The sequence below is a fragment of the Mytilus californianus genome, unplaced genomic scaffold (assembly GCF_021869535.1).
Source record: "Mytilus californianus isolate M0D057914Y unplaced genomic scaffold, xbMytCali1.0.p SCAF_2, whole genome shotgun sequence".
Lineage (NCBI taxonomy): Eukaryota > Metazoa > Mollusca > Bivalvia > Mytilida > Mytilidae > Mytilus > Mytilus californianus.
The window spans coordinates 18,339,110-18,358,761 of NW_026262668.1; the positions used below are offsets into that span (position 1 = coordinate 18,339,110).

At 33.7% G+C, this 19,652-nt stretch overlaps 1 protein-coding gene across 2 annotated transcripts; it reads right to left on the reverse strand.

The window, feature by feature from the left end:
* Nucleotides 1–485: 485 nt before the first annotated feature.
* Nucleotides 486–19,581, reverse strand: LOC127729414 (uncharacterized). 2 transcript variants are annotated; one of them, XM_052237246.1, is made up of 6 exons: nt 19,509–19,581; nt 17,123–17,212; nt 15,608–15,793; nt 13,415–13,565; nt 8,727–8,871; nt 486–619 (listed from the first exon to the last, which is right to left on the reverse strand). In XM_052237246.1, the coding sequence occupies exons 2-6, from the start codon at nt 17,198–17,200 to the stop codon at nt 550–552; spliced, it is 630 nt and encodes a 209-aa protein (XP_052093206.1). In that variant the 5' UTR covers nt 17,201–17,212; nt 19,509–19,581; the 3' UTR covers nt 486–549. The 2 variants fall into 2 exon arrangements, with proteins under 2 accessions (XP_052093206.1, XP_052093207.1); XM_052237247.1 differs by lacking the exons at nt 15,608–15,793; nt 17,123–17,212; nt 19,509–19,581 and adding an exon at nt 14,681–14,795 and having other exon boundaries at nt 490–619.
* Nucleotides 19,582–19,652: the final 71 nt, after the last annotated feature.

Consider the following 19,652-nt stretch of genomic DNA (forward strand, 5'->3'; position numbering starts at 1 on the left):
AACACTGGTGTGCAGAATATGAACCAGCACATACATGAAACAATACATGTACTTGCATTTACCTCTATTTTCTATTCTAGCCATGTTGCTTGACAGGCGGCGTGAAAGTCAGACACATTTTTCAATAAAGAAACCCCTAAGATGATTGTTGCCAAGTTTGGTTCCAATTGGCTGAGAATTTTCAGAGGACAAAATAAATGTGAAAAATTAACAGGTGATGGATGCCAAGTGATGGCATTAGCTCAAATTTGCCTTATTGGGCCAGGTGAGATAAAAAGTAAAAAAATAAATAGAAAATCTTCGTTTTCCTCGTTTGAATTGTGTCAAATTTTGTCATGATAAGAGGAACAATCGTAAAGGTTACGTTAATAGAAAAAAAAATTATACTTTAGATAGTTGTCTTCAAAATATTCAAAGTTATCCCAAATTGTGTGTACAAGGCGTTTACGTTAACTGGTGTACTGGGGAACATATCGTAAATGAATTGTTTGACCCCGTAGTTCCGAAATAATGGGTATATACCTAAATTTTATTTCGTACAATAATTGATCAAGTAATCAAACTTGTCCATAGCTTTTGGCAGGTCATTCCATTCATTTTGTGTGTTGGAAATTGTTTCCTGAAAGAAAAAAAATATAAAAAATTCCAGTCTTAAAATAATTTACAACCCTAAATTATCTTCATCAAGCAAACATCAAACCATGGACATTATACATACCATAAAAACGCCTTATTTTCTTGCCAGATAACATCGACAAATAAGGTCGATATTATAGCGAGTACATCTATTGTACATAAGGGTATCAAACTGAGAAGTCAATGTGTTAGGTTATTATTTTCACGTACATATGTACAGATTCTCAACTGATAACTTTTGAAAATTTTAAAGGAACTATGGTTGCAAATCAATGAGGCAAACATAATTTCAACTAATGACTTTTCTATATATTACTCATTTTGTTATGTATGCTTTTATTTCTCTTTGACTGACATGACTTATTGCACTAAGCTTTTCTATTGATAATCTATATGAAATGTACCTCGATTGCGATCTAAAAAAAACACTCCACCATATATCTCATGTGCCTGTCCCAAGTCAGGAATCTGATCAATGTTTTTTTTAATTATATTTTAATATATTTTGTCATTTTAAACATTTTGTGTTCGTGGCAGATCTTTGAAAGCCACTGTTAAATTCATCCAACTCAGTAGAATTACCTTTTGATTTGTATGCTTTTTGTTTTTATTACATATAAACTTTGATGTTCTTAACTGACAACGCCATGACAAAAATACTAAAAACAATCAAAAGACAAACAACGGTACACAAAGCACAACATGGAAACTAAACACGGTGCAACTCATACCCCACCAAAAAATCGGGGGTTTTCTCAGGTGTTCCATTAGTGTAAGCAGATCTTGATGCACATATGGCACCCATTAATTATTCAACACCGTTCAATGGAAGACTGAGAAAAATATGTTATAGTTCAATTTTGTAAGACACTGACAGGGAGTATGAGTTCATATCCCCTGCTAAACCCAAATTACAATTATATAACGAAAGTGTCCTTTCTCAACCTAAATAACCAATCGTTTATGTCCTGATCGGATATGGGTTTATTTTCCTTGTCGACGGACCCATTTAAAATTGTTTGATTACCCTGTATATTAAGTGTTAACATATTTTATTACTCAAATTCAAGTAAGATAATAAACACAATTTGGCATAACCATATTACAATTAAATAATTAATAGGATACGGAAACAAGCTGTTAACTTATATTAGTCCGTTTTCCCAACACAAATACAAAAAAATCATATGTGTTATACTCAAGAGGTAGAATGTATAGGAATGAGATAATGTTACATTAAATAAATAACAAACAATACACATAATAATATTGTGAACATAAGAAGAGGAAAGAAAATAAGAAATACAATAGTGAAGGGCATGTTTCTGAACGGACAGAAGTATTTTAGATATTATTATACGTCACTGTCTAATTGAATAAATGTATTGGCTAATAAAAGTTCACGTGGTGTGAATTAATTCGGATATTCTCGTCCAGATCGGTAGGGCTGATAAATAACCTCAACAAATTGTACCGTCCGGTGGATCAACCAATTATTCACCGCCGGCGAGACCAAATTGAATGCCAAAATTTGTTCGGTCCTATAAAATGACATTACTCGACATGACAAATCTATCTGACCGTATCTCGGCCTATTGCATTGAAGGATGACGGAGGGGAGCATATGCTGCATGCATTTTTGGCTCGTTGAAAACACATGCTTAATTGAAAAAGATGCTATTCAAAAATTAGCACAATCTGATATTTCAATTCTTTACATATTTTGTTATCAAATTCGGTATATTTTATTGACAACATCCTTTTACGAAATTAATTAATGCAGTTACCGGTAATCAAATGTTTCGATTATTACATGGTCATTTCACTTGACACATATATTCATTCATCAAAGGGTGAATTCTTAAAGCGACTAAATCAAAATTAAGTTTGAAAAAATAAAATTATGGAATCTGCAGCGAGATGATATTTTCATTTTTGATTTAAAGTTTTAAGATGAAAACAAAAGTTTCAAAAACGCCGGAATGTAAAAGTGTACTTGACTTGCTTTTTTTTTAATATACTTCTATAATTCATTTCAAGATACTTTTGTCAGAGGTAGAAATTCAGATCACTGAAGCATCTATCTAAATTATTTTGTCACCTTTCCGTAGAATTTGATAAAATGGAATTTATGTGGACGCATCTTCAAGAAAAAATAGGATTACACTTAACTAAATCAGTTACTTTTTAATGTTGTCTTTAATTATAATGAAGCATAGATTCTAGGAACAGTCTGTTCAAACGTTTGCGTAATTTAACGTCATTGCTCACACATTATTTTTATGAAATGTTTGGCGTTTAACTTATGCAAATACGTATGAAAAACGAACATGTTCGGAATATTTTATTGAAGTTTTGTTAAGTAGGATGATCATAATAGTTTTATGACCAATTTATGATAACAAGGGGATATAGTATTTATTGGTCTGCGGGTCCGTTCGTTCTTCCGTCCCGTTCAAACTATAAAACGTTTAAAATTATATATCCAATTAGAGTTTGACACGTTTTTAATGGTTCCCTGAACATCGAAATGTAATAATGTGACGGGGCACGGTGTCTTAAGGCCACATATTCTTGTTGCAAATGTTTTGATTAATAAATGTACATGTATATGTATCTTCCATAGTCATAACCGTCTCTTCGGTGTTGTGGTAGCGTGGTCACCCCAATGCTAACCGAGAAATTAAAAATATGGCCACTATTGGTCTTTTTCCGACCGTCAGTAACACCATTGCCAAAGTGGGGCGTCTGTTTGTCTTTGCGAAATATTCAAGAACGCAGTCACGCCCGGTCAAAGTGGGACGTTAAATCCGATGCCTCTTGTAGAGAAAAATGCCACGCTCTCTGAATGTTAAATATGCATGAAATATTTGCCACATGACGTAAGCAACCAACTATCAATCATTCGACAGTAGCGTAACCTGAATTTTAATTCTAGTGAGGCAAATGATTTGAATCTTGGCAGTCAAAGCCTGGTTAAAAGACGTCAATTATAACGTTTCATTGTGATCTGAATCGCAAAATAGTTTTCAGCATTTACAAATACAAAAAAAATCATATATTTTAACAGGTTTGATTGATTGATTGATTGGTTGTTGTTGCCGGACATTAAGAGACAAAAACTGCATGCATATTCAGGGCAAGTAAAACAAAATAATCTAAAAAAATATGTAGACTGGGTCGACCAGTATAACAGAATGAATTTCAATTGTACCTGGAAAAGGAGAACATGTTACGTAGGGACAGACATTTTGTCTTGCAATAGGCCCCTAGTGGATCCGTTGTTCTGTACCGTGAAAGAGTTTATGTACGCACCTACACTAGATTTGATTTAATGTCCCCATTCCTACTGGACGTGGCTGTGTATTAATATATCCCGGACAACTAAATGGACAACCCTTTTAAGCATCTTTTACTGTTGATTAGAATCTTGTTTAGAGTACAAACTTGTACATTCCGCAACGCTAAGGAACCAACCCTCTGGGTAGGGGGGGGGGGGGGGGTAGTTGACCGTACTCTTGATAGGTCACACATAGGCACAAATATCCTGTCTATGAAAAATCCAGATTTGTGCAATTTTATCATGAAATAATTATACTTCTAGTGCGAATTAAATCAATACAATTCAATAAAACTGCTGGTTTAAAGTTTAATTCTCAGTATTCAGTTCCAAACAGGTCCTGATGAAAACAAAAATAACTGACAGAATTATGTGTATGACCTCCTTTGACAAGCTTTTGTACAGATTTAGGGATATTCAAGTTTAAGATCCACTATGTCTTTTAAATGTATACGTTTAGCTTTTGTCAAAATGCATGGAATATAATAACTAGGTGAACTATGAAGTCTTGCACAAATAAATTAAGGTAGGTAATATTAGAAAGACGACTACATACAATGTAGGAATACCAAGTGTCTGTTGTAAACTACGTCTACCTAAAGTAACAAGTTGTTGTCAAGACAAAAATCAAGCATCATGTCAGTTTCACAGTTATGACCTATTGTTTAAATCAGTTTTTTATAAAGTATACTTTGTCTGTTCCTTATAAACGATATTTGCATCTACCTTGTTAATTTTATGAGAGAACGTTTCATGTATATTTTTGCAAGACGTAAATAATAATGAGAAATGAGTGAGTAAAGAGTAAATCAGTCATCGTCTGTTCTCTATACTATGAAATACACGATATATATTTTCTCTCTTGATAAACAAATTGGTGAGGCAGTTGCCTCATTGCGTATAAGGAATCTACTGATCGAGTGCTGGAGAACTTGGGCTAGATCCTCGTCCGGTTCAAATCGAAGATTTGTTGCTTCTCTGCCAAGCACGAACAATTTGTGAGTAAGAGCAAACATTGGTCGGTCCGAAGTCAGAATCATGTGTCCGGGTAGGGTGACATGTCTTCCTGTGGTATAATACAAAGTCGGGTCCATATTCATCTTCTCGTCCTTAATATGCATATGCAAAATACATAAGCAACGAACACTTATATATATATATGGCCCTACATCCTGTAAATACTCATATTTTAGTGTTGCGCAAAGTCGTCATTTTCTATACTACATTGGGAATAAAACATCGAAAAGAAAATAATAGCCTGCTGTTTTGACTGCATAGCGCACCCAAAGGCGTATTTACGGGTGAGGGACATGGTCCACTTCTAACGTTGCCTACTTCCCCCTTTCAAAGTCCTGGATCAGCATCTGTCATCGAATTCTTATCCTCTTATATTGTTCTATGCTTCTTACCTAACACATTCCCGTTAATGAGTTATGCAGTAAAACAAATTCGTTGGCCTTATGAATTATTTATCAACAAAATGGATAAAATACTTAAACTTAATTTACTTCAAGAGATATAAAAATATTTGCCTGGAAAAAGTAAAATTACAAAAATACCGAACTCTTGCTTTCAGTTAGACAAGTTCAGAAGGTTAGCACCATTGGCGGAGGATACACCGGAAATAGTCCCTCGGGAGTTCATAGACCTGATCTCTAAACTGAAATTGACCGACTAATTGTATCAGCAATCGCACCTAATACGGTAAAAGTTTACCTACAAGCTTTACGGTCATTCAAAGATTTTGGGGCCTTATTCTAATTCGAAGATCTATGGCCTATTCCATTACATCACATAACTAACTATATTGCCTATATGTAATTCGCTGGAACTGCGGCCTCAAATGTCAAATCGTATATCGCTGGGTTGAGTTTTTTTCAGTAAGATTAACAATTATACTGACTGCTTTAATGCTTTTGTTGTCAGAAAGCTACTCGAAGGAATGAAGCGTTCTCAGCGTCGACCAAAGGATGCTAGATTACCCATAACGCGTGATTTATTGTCAAAAATTTATAACGTTCTACCTGCTGTTTGTAATAATGATTTTGAAACTAAACTCTTCCAAGATCCGTTTTCCTTTGCCTTTATTGGTTTCCTTAGAGTTGGCGAACTAACCGCTGACCAAAAACACGCCTCAACCCAATCCCATGCACTTGATAATAAAGACATTAAGATAAATCTATCCAGTATTGAAATCCGCTTACGTTCATCTAAGACTGACCAGTGCTGTACAGGAACTATAATTGTTATTGATGATAGGCCTGGTGCTGTTTGTGCAGTTTTCGCTTTACGTAATTACTTAAAAATTAGACCAAATGTCGCTGGTCAACTGTTTTGTCATTTTGATGGAACCCCTATCACTAGATACCAATTTTCAGGAGTCCTAAAAAAGTCACTGAATATTTTGGGTTTAAGTCAAGCAAAATATAGTTCTCATTCATTCAGAATAGGTGCTGCCACAAGCGCTGCCATGAATGGCTTATCTGATTCTGAAATTCAGGCCATGGGTAGGTGGAAGTCTGATTCATTTCGTTCATATATTCGAATACAACAATGTCTATAACTGTTAGATTTCTTTATAATTTTGTGTAATGAACTTGCAATCACTTTAGTGGGACTAACCGCTATTTAAGAATTGCAGGTTCACCAATTACAATTTGGATTGTTGGTTCCTCCTTGGTGAAAAATGCATTTGTTCAAGCTAGAACAAGACCAGGTGGCATTAATCTTGAACTAGATCAAAATGGTTTTCCGCTGTGGTGGTTGGGTAAAAGCGGAATGAGGCTTAATGATCTACTAGATAGGATCAAGCTGATGCTTAGATATGAGGAACCCCCAACTTATCTAGTATAACACATAGGGGATAATGATTTAGGAGAAATTAAGACAGGAGTGTTACGTAATAGACTAAAAAATTATTTGAAGAAAGTTTCAGAACTTTTACTGAATACCACATTGATATGGTCACAAATTTTGCTAAGACTCACTTGGCGTTAATCCGCTGATACTGAAGCAATGGATAAATCCAGGCAGAGAATAAACAGCTCGCTAGCAAGTTATATCATTCGCCAAGGGGGACATTACATACAATTCCGCGAGATATCTCCTAATTCTACATTTATATGTCAAGATGGTGTACATTTGACTGATATTGGTAACTACAATTTTCTAAACACAATTCAGGGCGCTAGAGGCCTTCCTTGTCTTCTCACCACATACTTTTCCCGAATGTAAATCATGAAATTGTATGAAATTCATTTGAATTCAGTTTTTATTAAATATCTATAGCTCTTCTATATCTTATATTATTATTGTATTTGGCACACAGCTTTTACGCAGCTTTATCCGCTTTGAATGGCGGTTGACCCGTCAGTCATTTATGAATGCCTTGGTCAATTTGGCACATTTCGCTGCGTTTACTTTAACTATTCGTCATTTTGTCGCATATTTCATTTAGCATCCAAAACATTTGATATTGGGGGTGTCTGTATCCCAGGACCCACCACACAAAAAATTATGAATCTCTGTATCCCAGGATTCATTTTATTTTATTGGATGCTTCATTTATTGTAAATATTTAGTTATCTAGTTAGTTATCTAGTTATCTGTTTGTAGTTTGCCAATATAAAAGGCGACTACGTTCATTTATCTATCTATCTAATTATCATTTTGCTATATATATGGCAGTCAGCAGGGTTTAAGAACATCAGTTGTTCGATCTGCTAGTCAAATGCGTTTTGTTAAAATATACTTTTTCACTCATTTGGTCTTTTGGAAAATGTTGTTTGTGCTGTATTTAGACTCCTCTACCAAGAAATTTGTTTTGCATGCACACGTATAAAAATTGCGGTTTTTATCCAACGCAATCATAGGTTTGAACGTTGTTTTCAATCTAGACTTGTTTATATTTTTTCGTTTGGGTTTGTATTATATTTGCCTTCGGGTTTATATGATCCGTTCATCCTATTTTGACTCTTTCCAAATTTAAGAGTCCATCCTAAATTGAGGTAAATTATATGGCCTTCCAAATACCGTTTCGATTCCTAACATCAGTGAAGAGACATTAATTGTCGAAATCCGGATATGGTGTACAAATTTTTGCAACTCATGTTTGCGGTATACCATCTTTTCCGCAAGTTTATTGTTTTCTATTTGGTAATAAATTAATAATAAGATCTATTTTGTTACATCTTGTGATCCGTTTATTTGGCAATCGCCAATGGCAGTCAGCAGGGTTTAAGAACATCAGTTGTTGGACCTGCTAGTCAAATGCGTTTTGTTAAAATATACTTTTTTACTCATTTGGTCTGTAGGAAAATGTTGTTTGTGCTGTATTTAGACCCCTCTACCAAGAAATTTGTTTTGCATGCACACGTATAAAAATTGCGGTTTTTATCCAAAGCAATCATTGGTTTAATATAAACAAGTCTAAATTGAAAACAACGTTCAAACCTATGATTGCGTTGGATAAAAACCGCAAAAGCATACGATAACCTAAAATAAACTGAGCAAAATAATAAAAGATAATATCGTCTAATTAGATGGCTGCTCCATTTAACACTCTCTAATATATCTTCTGGTTAACAATTTTGTGTACTCATGAAACGGTATGTTCTTATACATTTAATAACGAATTTATAAATTTGGAATTTTCATATTCAACTAAAATTTCAAAACATTATATTTCAAGATGAGAAAACGAGATAATAGGTTCATTTCAAACGTTTTCCTATTCATTGGCAATATTTACATTATAATTCTGGAGAGGCTTAACATGATCATTATTGATTTGAAAGGTTCTATCTTCTCCACACCTCCTCCAACGATATCAATCGTCGACTGAAGGTCCACCTTTAAAGAGGTTCTGTCAGTTACTGAATGCTTGTCTTTGTTCCCTAAAATAAAAAAAACAAACCAAAACAAAACAAAAAGTAAATAAATTGACATTTATGTCAGTACATAATGCCCTTGTTTAGAAAAGCTAGTAATTGGTAAAGGAAACAAAAATACATGGTGAAGGTAAGTAAATTTGTTTAACGAGTACATACTTTGCAATACAACATTAATGTACAAATGCAAAATCACGATCATTATAAGGAATGTAACGATTAAACACAAATAAAAATACAGGACACAACAGAATAAATCAAAGTAGCTATCTCATTTCCATACCGAATTCATTGTTTTTCAATAAATCTGTTGGTTGTATGCAAAATATACATAAAAAAAAACAATCGGCCTTCAATAAATTGATACAGAAAATGTAATTAACAACATATATTTAATTTCTAATTTTCTGTTGTCGGGACAGCCACGTAATTCAATGACGGATTGGGCTATTACATTCTTTCCCGAGAAATTGTTTTGCCAGGCAAAATAGATAAAACTATTTTTATGAATAAGTTCGTTTCAAATTGTTCAAATTGTTGACAAAATCATCTGCTTAGCCTCGATATAAATGGTATGATACCAGAGAAAAAACCTAGGCCCCCTTTATATAGTTGATAGAAGATTGCTGCTTACAAGGAAGCTATTGAACTAAGAGTTTCTAGTGGTAGATTTGAAATCATCACTTCGAATTTTTTTGATATCAATTATATTTTAATATACTTATAAATTATTTACCAAGCGACTTGTATTTTATATACACTGAAACAATGCAATTGTTTCTTGTTTTATGCAACTTTAAAATTTTGATTTAACTTTGACAGTGATAACTTATGATTATATCTAGACTAGTGAGTTCTATTTACTTTATAATTAAGCCATTACAGTTGGGCGTGGTTATAACTGAAGGCAAAAGATTGATTGATTGATGTTTGAACGCCACTTTCAGCACGGTTGTGCTATTTCGAGGCGGTCAGTTTTTTTTATTGGTGTAGGAATGCTTTGAGATGGTATGTATGTTAAAAAATCCTAGTCAATTAAAAGAGGGACGAAAGATACCAGAGGGACAGCCAAACTCATAGATCGAAAACAAACTGACAACGCCATGGCCAAAAATAAAAAGACAAACAGACAAATAATAGTACAGATGACACAACATAGAAAACTAAAGACTAAGCAACACGAACCCCACCAAAAACTGGGGGTGATCTCAGGTGCTCCGGAAGGGTAAGCAGATCCTGCTCCACATGTGGCACCTGTCGTGTTGCTCATGTTATTACAAATCCGGTAAATAGTCTAATTCGGTAAGTCACATTCGTGAAAAGGGAAGGGTATTGTAGTAACGACATAAGGAACATATCCGATATCATCTGTGAAACGGTTATTCCATAACTGTCAACCAACTCGTGATGGCGTCCGTAAAATTTTAGAAAAGATGATTTCAATTTCACCATTTGGAACTCTTGGTTTAATAGCTTCCTTGTGAGCAGCAATCCTCTATCAAGGAAATCATGATAGGAAATACAAGCCCGGGAATATCGTATCAATTGGGAGATATATACTCCGTATGCAGTGCTGGAATGTTGGTACATAGAAATGGGAAGTTCACAATTGGGAAGCTGAAATCATCTCTTTTGTCGTAAAGTTTTGTTTTCAACCGACCCTCATTGTCAATTTCTAGATGTAAGTCAAGATATGAGGCAGACTTAACTGTATCTGTAGTATCCTTTATCTCTAGTTCGATGGGATAGATTCGTTCAACATAGTCACCAAATTTTGTATTATTTAGTGAGAGAACACCATCTATATAGCGGAACGTAAAGTTAAAGGATATTGCTAATTTCTTATCTTTCTTCCTAAGAAGTTCCTGTATGAAGTCAGCCTCATAATAATAAAGAAACAAGTCGGCAAGAAGAGGGGCACAATTGGTTCCCATTGGAATTCCGACAGTCTGTTGAAAAACACGTCCTCCAAACGTAACAAATATGTTGTCAATCAAGAAATCAAGCATCTTGATAATGTCAGTTTCAGTGAATTTTTTGTTTGAATCAGAGTGATTCTTTACAAAGAAGGATTTATCCCTCCCCAGGACAAGATACTTGTATCTACGTTCGCCATTCTTTTTAATGAAACAAAGTAATAACAACTCTTTCAATTTGTCTTTTAGTTTGGAATGGGGAATACTTGTGTAAAAGTGTAGAAAAGTCAAATGTTTTAATACTATTGCAAGATGAGAGAGTCTTAGATTGTATGTACTCTAAAAGATCTTTGGAATTTTTTAGTATCCACATCTGATTCACGCCACCTCTAGAATAGACAATTTCACAATAACTTTGGAGCCCGGCTTTGATTGCTGATAAAATAGATGTTAATAATTTAGAAAGAGGTTTCGTGGGCCACTTGAAAGACCCAGCAATATACCGTTGTTTGTAAGGACACTTATGTAGTTTAGGTATCCAATGCAGTGATGGAAGATCCAGTTCTGAATCTTTGGTTGAAATTCCAAAGGAACATAGAACAGACCTATGATTATCCAGGATTTCCTCTTTGGTAAGTGTCGTGAGGGTATATGTTGAGTTTCCAAATGAATTGTCAATACCTAATTCATTTATCAAGCAGTTTATGTAATGATATCTGCGGGGACAACAACATATTTGTCATGGAGGTAGGACAAGTGTTTTGCAACATTTGGGTCTTTAAAAATTGACGTGGCATGGGTATTGATAGACCCATTTAGTTTCTTAATTCGGATTTGTATTAACGACCTCATAACCTTAATCCATTCGGAAAGAGTATCTACGTCTTCTTTCTCGCGTTTAGCCCATTGCCTGGCATAATCCTCGACTGAATCCATCAGTATTTTGAAGTTGTATTTCCAATTGATGGATTAAGGCTCACGATATTTCGGACCTTTGGATAACAAATTTCTCAGGGAAGTGTTATTGACAATGTTGAGGTCATATTATTCCTGACTAGGTACAGGCATTTCCTTATGTAGAAATTGGTAGATCAAACCTGGTTTTATAGCTTACTAAACCTCTCAGTGTATGACAGTCAAATAGCATTCCCTTATATTGAAAACAATGTGTGAGCAAAAAAAAAAAAACAAAAAAAAACGACATAATAGGTAAAATTGACAAAAATAGGAGAACAGCAGTCAACATTGTGTAATAATCGTAATCATTATAAAAACAAATAATTATTTCAACAAGAAAAAAAAGGCACATAGACACTCTTTAGACAAAGTACATTAGCAAAAATGAAAGACAAAAATTCAAAAATGACGATAGCACAATAACACAATGGCGGGATACATAAATACCGAGCCACGCCATAAGTATATACCAACAATAGACATAACAATAACGGTTAAAAATATACAAAAACAAATAAAAAGAACACGATAACACGTAATAAAGATGATAAACAACGTCAGTACCTAGAATCTATACTTCAAGACCATCATGTATTATTTGTGAAGTTGATACTGAATATTTATCAACAAAGTCTTGTCTTCCGATGAACTTTTTTTTAGAAAAAGGACGAGACGTTCTTTGACATAATCCTGGTTCAACAACTTTCTGCTCAGACACTGATGACATTTTATAAAGTCTAGCTGCAAGCTCTTAAATACCGAATGGGTTGAGAAATGTATTTCCCATATGCAGGTGCAGTTGGTATAAGTATAAGTTGCTGCTAAGGTTGGGAAAATTTGTAATTTCAAAATTAAAACCGTCTCGTTTGTCATAGATTCTGGTACTGAGATAAGCACCTGTGTCAAATTCGAGGTATAAGTTTAAAAATGAGACAGAGGAGGCCGTATCTATTGTTTCTTTAATTTCTAGTTCAGGAGGATATATTAATGGAACTCAATAAGAAAAGCTTGGATTGTTAATGGAAAGAACATAATCAATATCACTGAAAAAGAAAGGCGAAAGATGCCAAAGGAACATTCAAACTTATAAGTAAAAAATAAACTGACAACGTCATGGGTAAAAAAGAAAAAAAGACCAACAGACAATCAACAGTACACAAATCACAACATAGAAAACTAAAGACTAAGCAACACGAACCCCACCAAAACCTGTGGGGATTCAGGTGCTCCGGAAGGGTAAGCAGATCCTGCTCCACATGTGGCAACCTTCGTGTTGCTCATGTTAGAACAAACCCGGTAATCAGTCTAATTCGTTAGGTCACATTCGAGGAAAAGGGGCGGAATTGTAGTTACGACGATCGGAACATATCCGCTATCATCTATGAAACGGATATTCCGTAATGGTTAACCAACTCGTGAGGGCGTCCGTATGTGAAATTAAATGATCTTTTCCTTAAAATATGCTCGAGGAAGAATTTTACGCGCCTATAAATCTAACAGGTATTTACTGCTTTCTTTTTCTAAGCATTCTTAATTCGTATAGCTGTTGCTTAAATTAAACCATTAATTTAATTTTCTAAATAACATTTCAGTTTTGATCTGTTCAAATTCTTTCCAATGAGATAGCTTGAGTATTTATATTAAATTGAAAAATCAACAAAGAAATGGTAATTTACCTCCTGTGACTGTCCCTCTTGCAAACATGATATAGTAGTCATTAGTCAGATCAAAAACCTTTGGGTCAGAGTTCGTGTTGCTTCTTGTCAATCCACATCCCAGAATGTTGCCACTGTAACTTCCCGAGGTACCTGTTAAACCATATGTCGACTATAATAAGATAGAATTAAAGAAATCGTTAAAAAAATAATTTTAGAAATATCAGCTTCATTTTATTAAAAGTTTCTTAAACTGTATCTCCTTTCAAAATTATCATATAATACTATCGTGTTACATACATCAGTTAATATGCTTACTATATTGATTCGGTTGCTGTCACTTTACTTTTACCCCCAGGCGTTTATTGCATTAGCTGTATTTGGTACAACTTTTCGGAATTTTCTGTTTTGTTTTAATGCTCTTTATATTCTTATCTTATTTTGGCCTTCCAATTTTTCTAATTAGAGCGCCATTGATGCGTCTTATGGAGAATAATCATGCGTCTTGATTGCCAAAATTAATCATACGCCTGGTATAATTGATGAGCTTTTTCATTCAGTATCCTATGAGTGATAGATTTTCATAGGTATGAAACGTTCACAAAATAATAACAACTTCATTGTTGTATTTTGTATAGATACCATGTTATTGACCGTATAATTTTTAATACTTTGAAATTACCACTTGACATAAAGATGAACATTTTTTTAAATTTCAAGATTATCTTCTTCTGCACACGTATTCCATTGCTGGTGTTTGTGTTATTTTTTGTGTGATGTTTGTTAACTATTCTTAATTTGTGTATATGTTCGGATTTTTTTATAATTTGGTTTAAAATACCTCTGATAGGAAATGAACAAATTAGATTCGGTATCCATTTGTACTACTTCTATCACATTATCAATGCCACGTTTGGTTTACAGCACGTCCCATATCTAGGAATATTTTCTATTTGTCGTCAAAAATCCATTCGATGAATGTTCTTGTGTTAAGGAAAGTGTTTTATGTATTTTAAAAAAATATGGAATTTTGTTCACTTGAGGAATAAGACCGCCACTATATTGTCGATGGTTACCCCTTATTATCTCCAAACCTCTTCAACCTATGATGATGTCTTATAACATTAGCATCTTCGTAATTTTTCTCTGACGATCACATTAATATTGTACACATTGTTATACCCTGTTTATTAATACTTTGATGGTTGGATAAAGCATTCTTTTCCTTATCAATAACAACTTAATTTTAGAAATAAATTGATAAAATGAATCGGATAAGTAACTTACATTTGATACAACAGTGTTTGTCCTTCCAGATGCTGCATTATAAGAATTCTCAATAATAAACGAAGTACCGGTACTTGTCATAAGGCAAGATGTCACACTGGTATCTTGTTACAACCAATAACATTTACATTTATAATAAACATAAAGCACACGCTTTAGGGACAACTTACTATTCAAGTTATACAAAATTGTAGAAGGAGAATTCAATTCCAATAAAAATTAATAAAGTAGTTAACAAAACAAAAACAAGTTTAAATTGTAGACAGAAAAAGTTGAAAATAATAATAATAACATAAACTGCAAGAATTTGCTCACCGTTGAAGGCCTTACTGTTGCTTTGAGCCAAAGAACAGCAATATAAGCGTTGTGACTTCGCTTTGTTTTCAACTTTTATGAGTTAATGTTATGGTTGCTTGATGTACCATATCCTTTTTTCATTAGGGGACAATAAATATGTCTCATAAAGTAATATATAATTAGGAGACAATGTTTAGGTGGAAACCTACTAGTTATTACAGCTTCAACAGAGACATCATTTTTACTAATGTTAAGCATAACCGGGTAGATATAAAGTAAAATCACAAAAATACTGAACTCCGAGGAAAATTCAAAAAGGAAAGTCCCTAATCAAATGGTAAAATCATAAGCCCAAACACATCAAACGAATGGACAACAACTGTCATATTCCTGACTTGGTACAGGCATTTTCAAATGTAGAAAATGGTGGATTGAACCTGGTTTTATAGCGCTAAACCTCACACTTGTATGACAGTCGCATCAAATTCCAATAATGCCGATTAACCCATAAAAACCGAGAGTATCTCGCTTTTTATGTATAAAAATTGATGGGGAATACATACAACAAGAATTATGCACAACAAAAATACTTATACGGGATATTGTCAACTGACAATTATAACATATTACCATTGATGATGACGTTGATAATCCAAAACCTGCCCATTGGTCAGCATTTGATGATAGATTGACTGTTATTGTAAAAGCAACATCCGATATCCCAGCCGTCCAGGTAAGTAAATATGTACAACCATGATTAACACAGTCTCCCCAGCATCCAATTGACGATCCACAACCACTGTCTTTAGAAAGGCCCTACACAATACAGGACGAACAAAATTAACACTGTGCCATTTAACTTAAAAAATTATGATACATAATGTCATGTCCCATTCTAGGTATGCTGATGATTCTTTAAAAGATATTACAAATATTTGTTTCCTTATCGAAAGTATATACAACTTGAAAAAATAATTTCCAAACAGTTCGCCTAAAGCAAAATGAATTTTACTTGATTCTACATATCAAGGTATTCAAAATTATGGCTTTGGTTAATCAATATGAAATAAAAACGATTTTCAGAGAATCATGAAATGCAAATTGTCCCCAGTTTCCATTACTACATTGTCTTAGACATTATGTTTTCCTTGTGATATAGTAAAACCGATAATAATTAAAGTTAAACTCGAAACTGCCCCAATATTTTAATAGGTCAAACATATATTTTTTTATTTCAAAACAACGTTATCTTTACAAAATTCCTTTTAACAACACTGATCAAATATATGACAAAATGACAGAAAAGAGGAATACCAAATTACGTTGAAAAAACCTAGATATTTTACAGCTTGTTCGTATGTTGTGTTGTAACACCATTGTCTTATATAAGGGGGATGGTTGAGCGCTCAAAAACATGGTTAACCCCGACACATTCTTAATGTGCCTGTCCCAAGTCAGGTGCCTTTAGTTCAGTGGGTGTCGTTGGTCCCTGTCTGTCATATTTGGTTTTCGTAAATTAATTTGTTATAAATAAGGCCGATGGTTTTCTCGCTTGAATAGTCTCACATTTTTCATGTCGGGGCCGTTTATAGCCGACTATACTGTATGGGTTTTTCTCATTGTTGAAGGCCGTACGACTTGCTTACATTCACTTCATTTGAACTATGGTGAGAAGGTGTCGCATTGGCAATCATACCGCATCTCCTTATATTATATAGACATGTATAGATTATAACATGTCCTTTTCCATATCGACACTTATGTCATCACGAGACTTCCATATCTGCTTTCGAACGATTGTACAGAAGAATTGGGTCAAAATTATCAAGGTCGAAAGTATTATCGAAGACATTGAACGAAAAATCACGAACACCTGATATGTGAACTTATATATTTGATGTGAACGACAAAACGAACACCGGTCAGTGATAATTAAATGATGATGATAATGGAAATATACTTTTCAATATAAGAACTTGAAAATATATTTTGTTCATTATATATTACGCCACTCTGCTTAAAATACAACACAAATAAATACGATCAACAGTTGCTTGTTTTGAGTACTTGTTGTTTGAACTTAATAAATTATTTTCGACAGCTTATATCCTAACAAAACGCAAATTATCTTGACGATTTACTTACATTTACAAGATAAACAGTATTCAACAAGAATGATATACCTATTACAAGGACAAAATAATTCATTTTGATTGCTGTCATAATGACTTCAATCTGAAAAACAAGGTTTTATTTGAATGATATAATTGTCACTAGTTTACAAAAACACATAGATTATAAAGATTAAAACTATTTCTTTATTATATCTGTTTGTTTTGTTCACACATTGTTATCAATATAATGGAATTTTATGCGACTGTCATACAAGTGGGAGGTTCAGCTAGCTATAAAACCAGGTTTTAATCCACCATTTTCTACATAAGGAAGTGCCTGTACAATGTCAGGAACTTGACAGTTGTTTTCCATTCGTTTGATGTGTTTGAGCTTTTGATTTAGCCATTTGATAAGGGACTTTCCGATTTGAATTTTCCTTGGAGTTCTGTTTTTTTTGTTATTTTACTTTTTATACATTTCAACCAACGTGTAAAAACAATTATGCATTCAAACCTATTAAAATGTCAGTAGGCCTAAAATATCAAATAATGATCTTATTTGTGTAAAACAGTGGAAGAACTGCTGTTCATACAAAAAAGAAGTAGAAAAGAAAAAAAAAAATAAACAAAACAAAAGCGAAAAGAATACTAAAAATAAAGTGGAGAGACAACACTTTGGCTATGTAGAATTGACGAACAGACAAATTAAGAACTATTCGGAAACTCGATCATGATTAGACTACACGAACCTGTCCGAGCAGATCTTGCTCATAGAGTGTCATCCGTCGTGTTACTCTTTTTCAACATTCTTGATGTAGTATACATGATAATAAGGTATCAAACTATAGCGAAATAGTTAATAAATGCTGTCTAAACCGTAGACATAATTACTTTAAGTTACTTATGATACACTTATAGTATCCATCATGAATAATGACCTTATATTTTACGGTGATGTTGTTTACCGAGCCCGGAAATTTTTATACAATCCGGGTAAACTTGTCAATCCTTTAGATAAACGTTTTCTAAAAGGTTACCAATTCAACACTGTAATTACATCTTTGAACATTGTTTTTATTGGTAGAAATATTTTTTTTGTGATCAGTAAATTAAAACCATACTAAATAGTATTGCTATACACATATACACTTTCATGGTACTACATCTGTCGATATCTATATCTGGCATTGCCCAGGGTCATGTTTTTCTCTGACTGTTAATGACGTCTTTACACTAAATCGATTGGATGTTGGATGTGCACTGATTGATCTTAGATACATGATTTCTTTTATTAGTTGTTACTGGCTTTGAACTAGCTGACAGTAACTGCAAGTACTCAAAGATCTGTACTTTGTGTCTTTTTTGTTGTTAGAGATGTATAATTACTCTGCCACGTCTGGTCTGTGTTTTTTGTTAGATGTGTTTCTACTTTGTATCGACCTGATGAGTTAAGCCATTTTCAACTGATTTTTATAGTTGGTTGTGCTGTAACACCACTGTCCTAGGTTAGGGAAGGGTTGAGCGTTCACAAACATGTTTAACCCTTGCCAAATTCTTTATGTTCCTATCCCAAGTCAGGAGCCTGTAGTTCAGTGCTTGTTGTTGGTTCATGTCTGTCATATTTGTTTTCGTAAATGTAAATTGTTTTGTTATAAATTAGGCTGTTACTATTCTCAATTGAATTGTTTCATACTTTAAATGTCGGGGCCTTTTATAGCCGATTATACGGTATTGATTTTTCTCATTGTTGAAGGCCGTACTGTTGCCTATAATTGCTTACATCCACTTCATTTGAACTTGGCAGGATAGTTGTCTCATTGGTAATCATACCACATCTCCTTATTTTTATATGATATAAGAGTTTGAAATAGAAAAAGATGTTTTTTTGTGACAAAGAGGTAGAAAAGACAGTTGCTGATTTTAACAGCATAGTCACTGAAAAATAAAATAGGACAATTCAACACGGAAAACGAAAGCAACAGTAACGCAAATCCCCTTAACAAAAATGGATTGCATTCATGTGATCTGAAAATGTAAGCAATTTCTGTTGTACGAGTGGCACCCGACATAATTGGTTAGTTCAGATAAAAACTCGATGAAAAAAAGCATCAAAGTGAATAGGCTTCTCTTTTGGTATGTCAGGCATGCGTTTCGTCTACATAACACTCACCAGAGGTGCTTCAATCAAAACTATTGAAAGGCATTATCATATCCGAAGGTTAATAGCATTAAAAACCAAAATTTCAAAAAAGTTTTGCTAAATACGGCTTAGCCAATTTATGCCTTGCGGATAAAACGAATTGACGAATTTATCCCGTAGACGCCTCGACCATCGGTATATGTAAATTGTTTCCATGCCATTTGGCTAGACTTATTTTTGCCTTAAACTCGATGCTGGTTGTAAAAAAGTTACTTACCTTAAGTTGCTAATCTAGATTATTTTAACGAATTAAAAATAAATACATGAACTAACTAACCATGAGATTACGGTCAAATAATGGCATTTAAATAGATTTTTTTCTATAACACAATGGTTAACACTTCATGACTTTGTTAAAAAA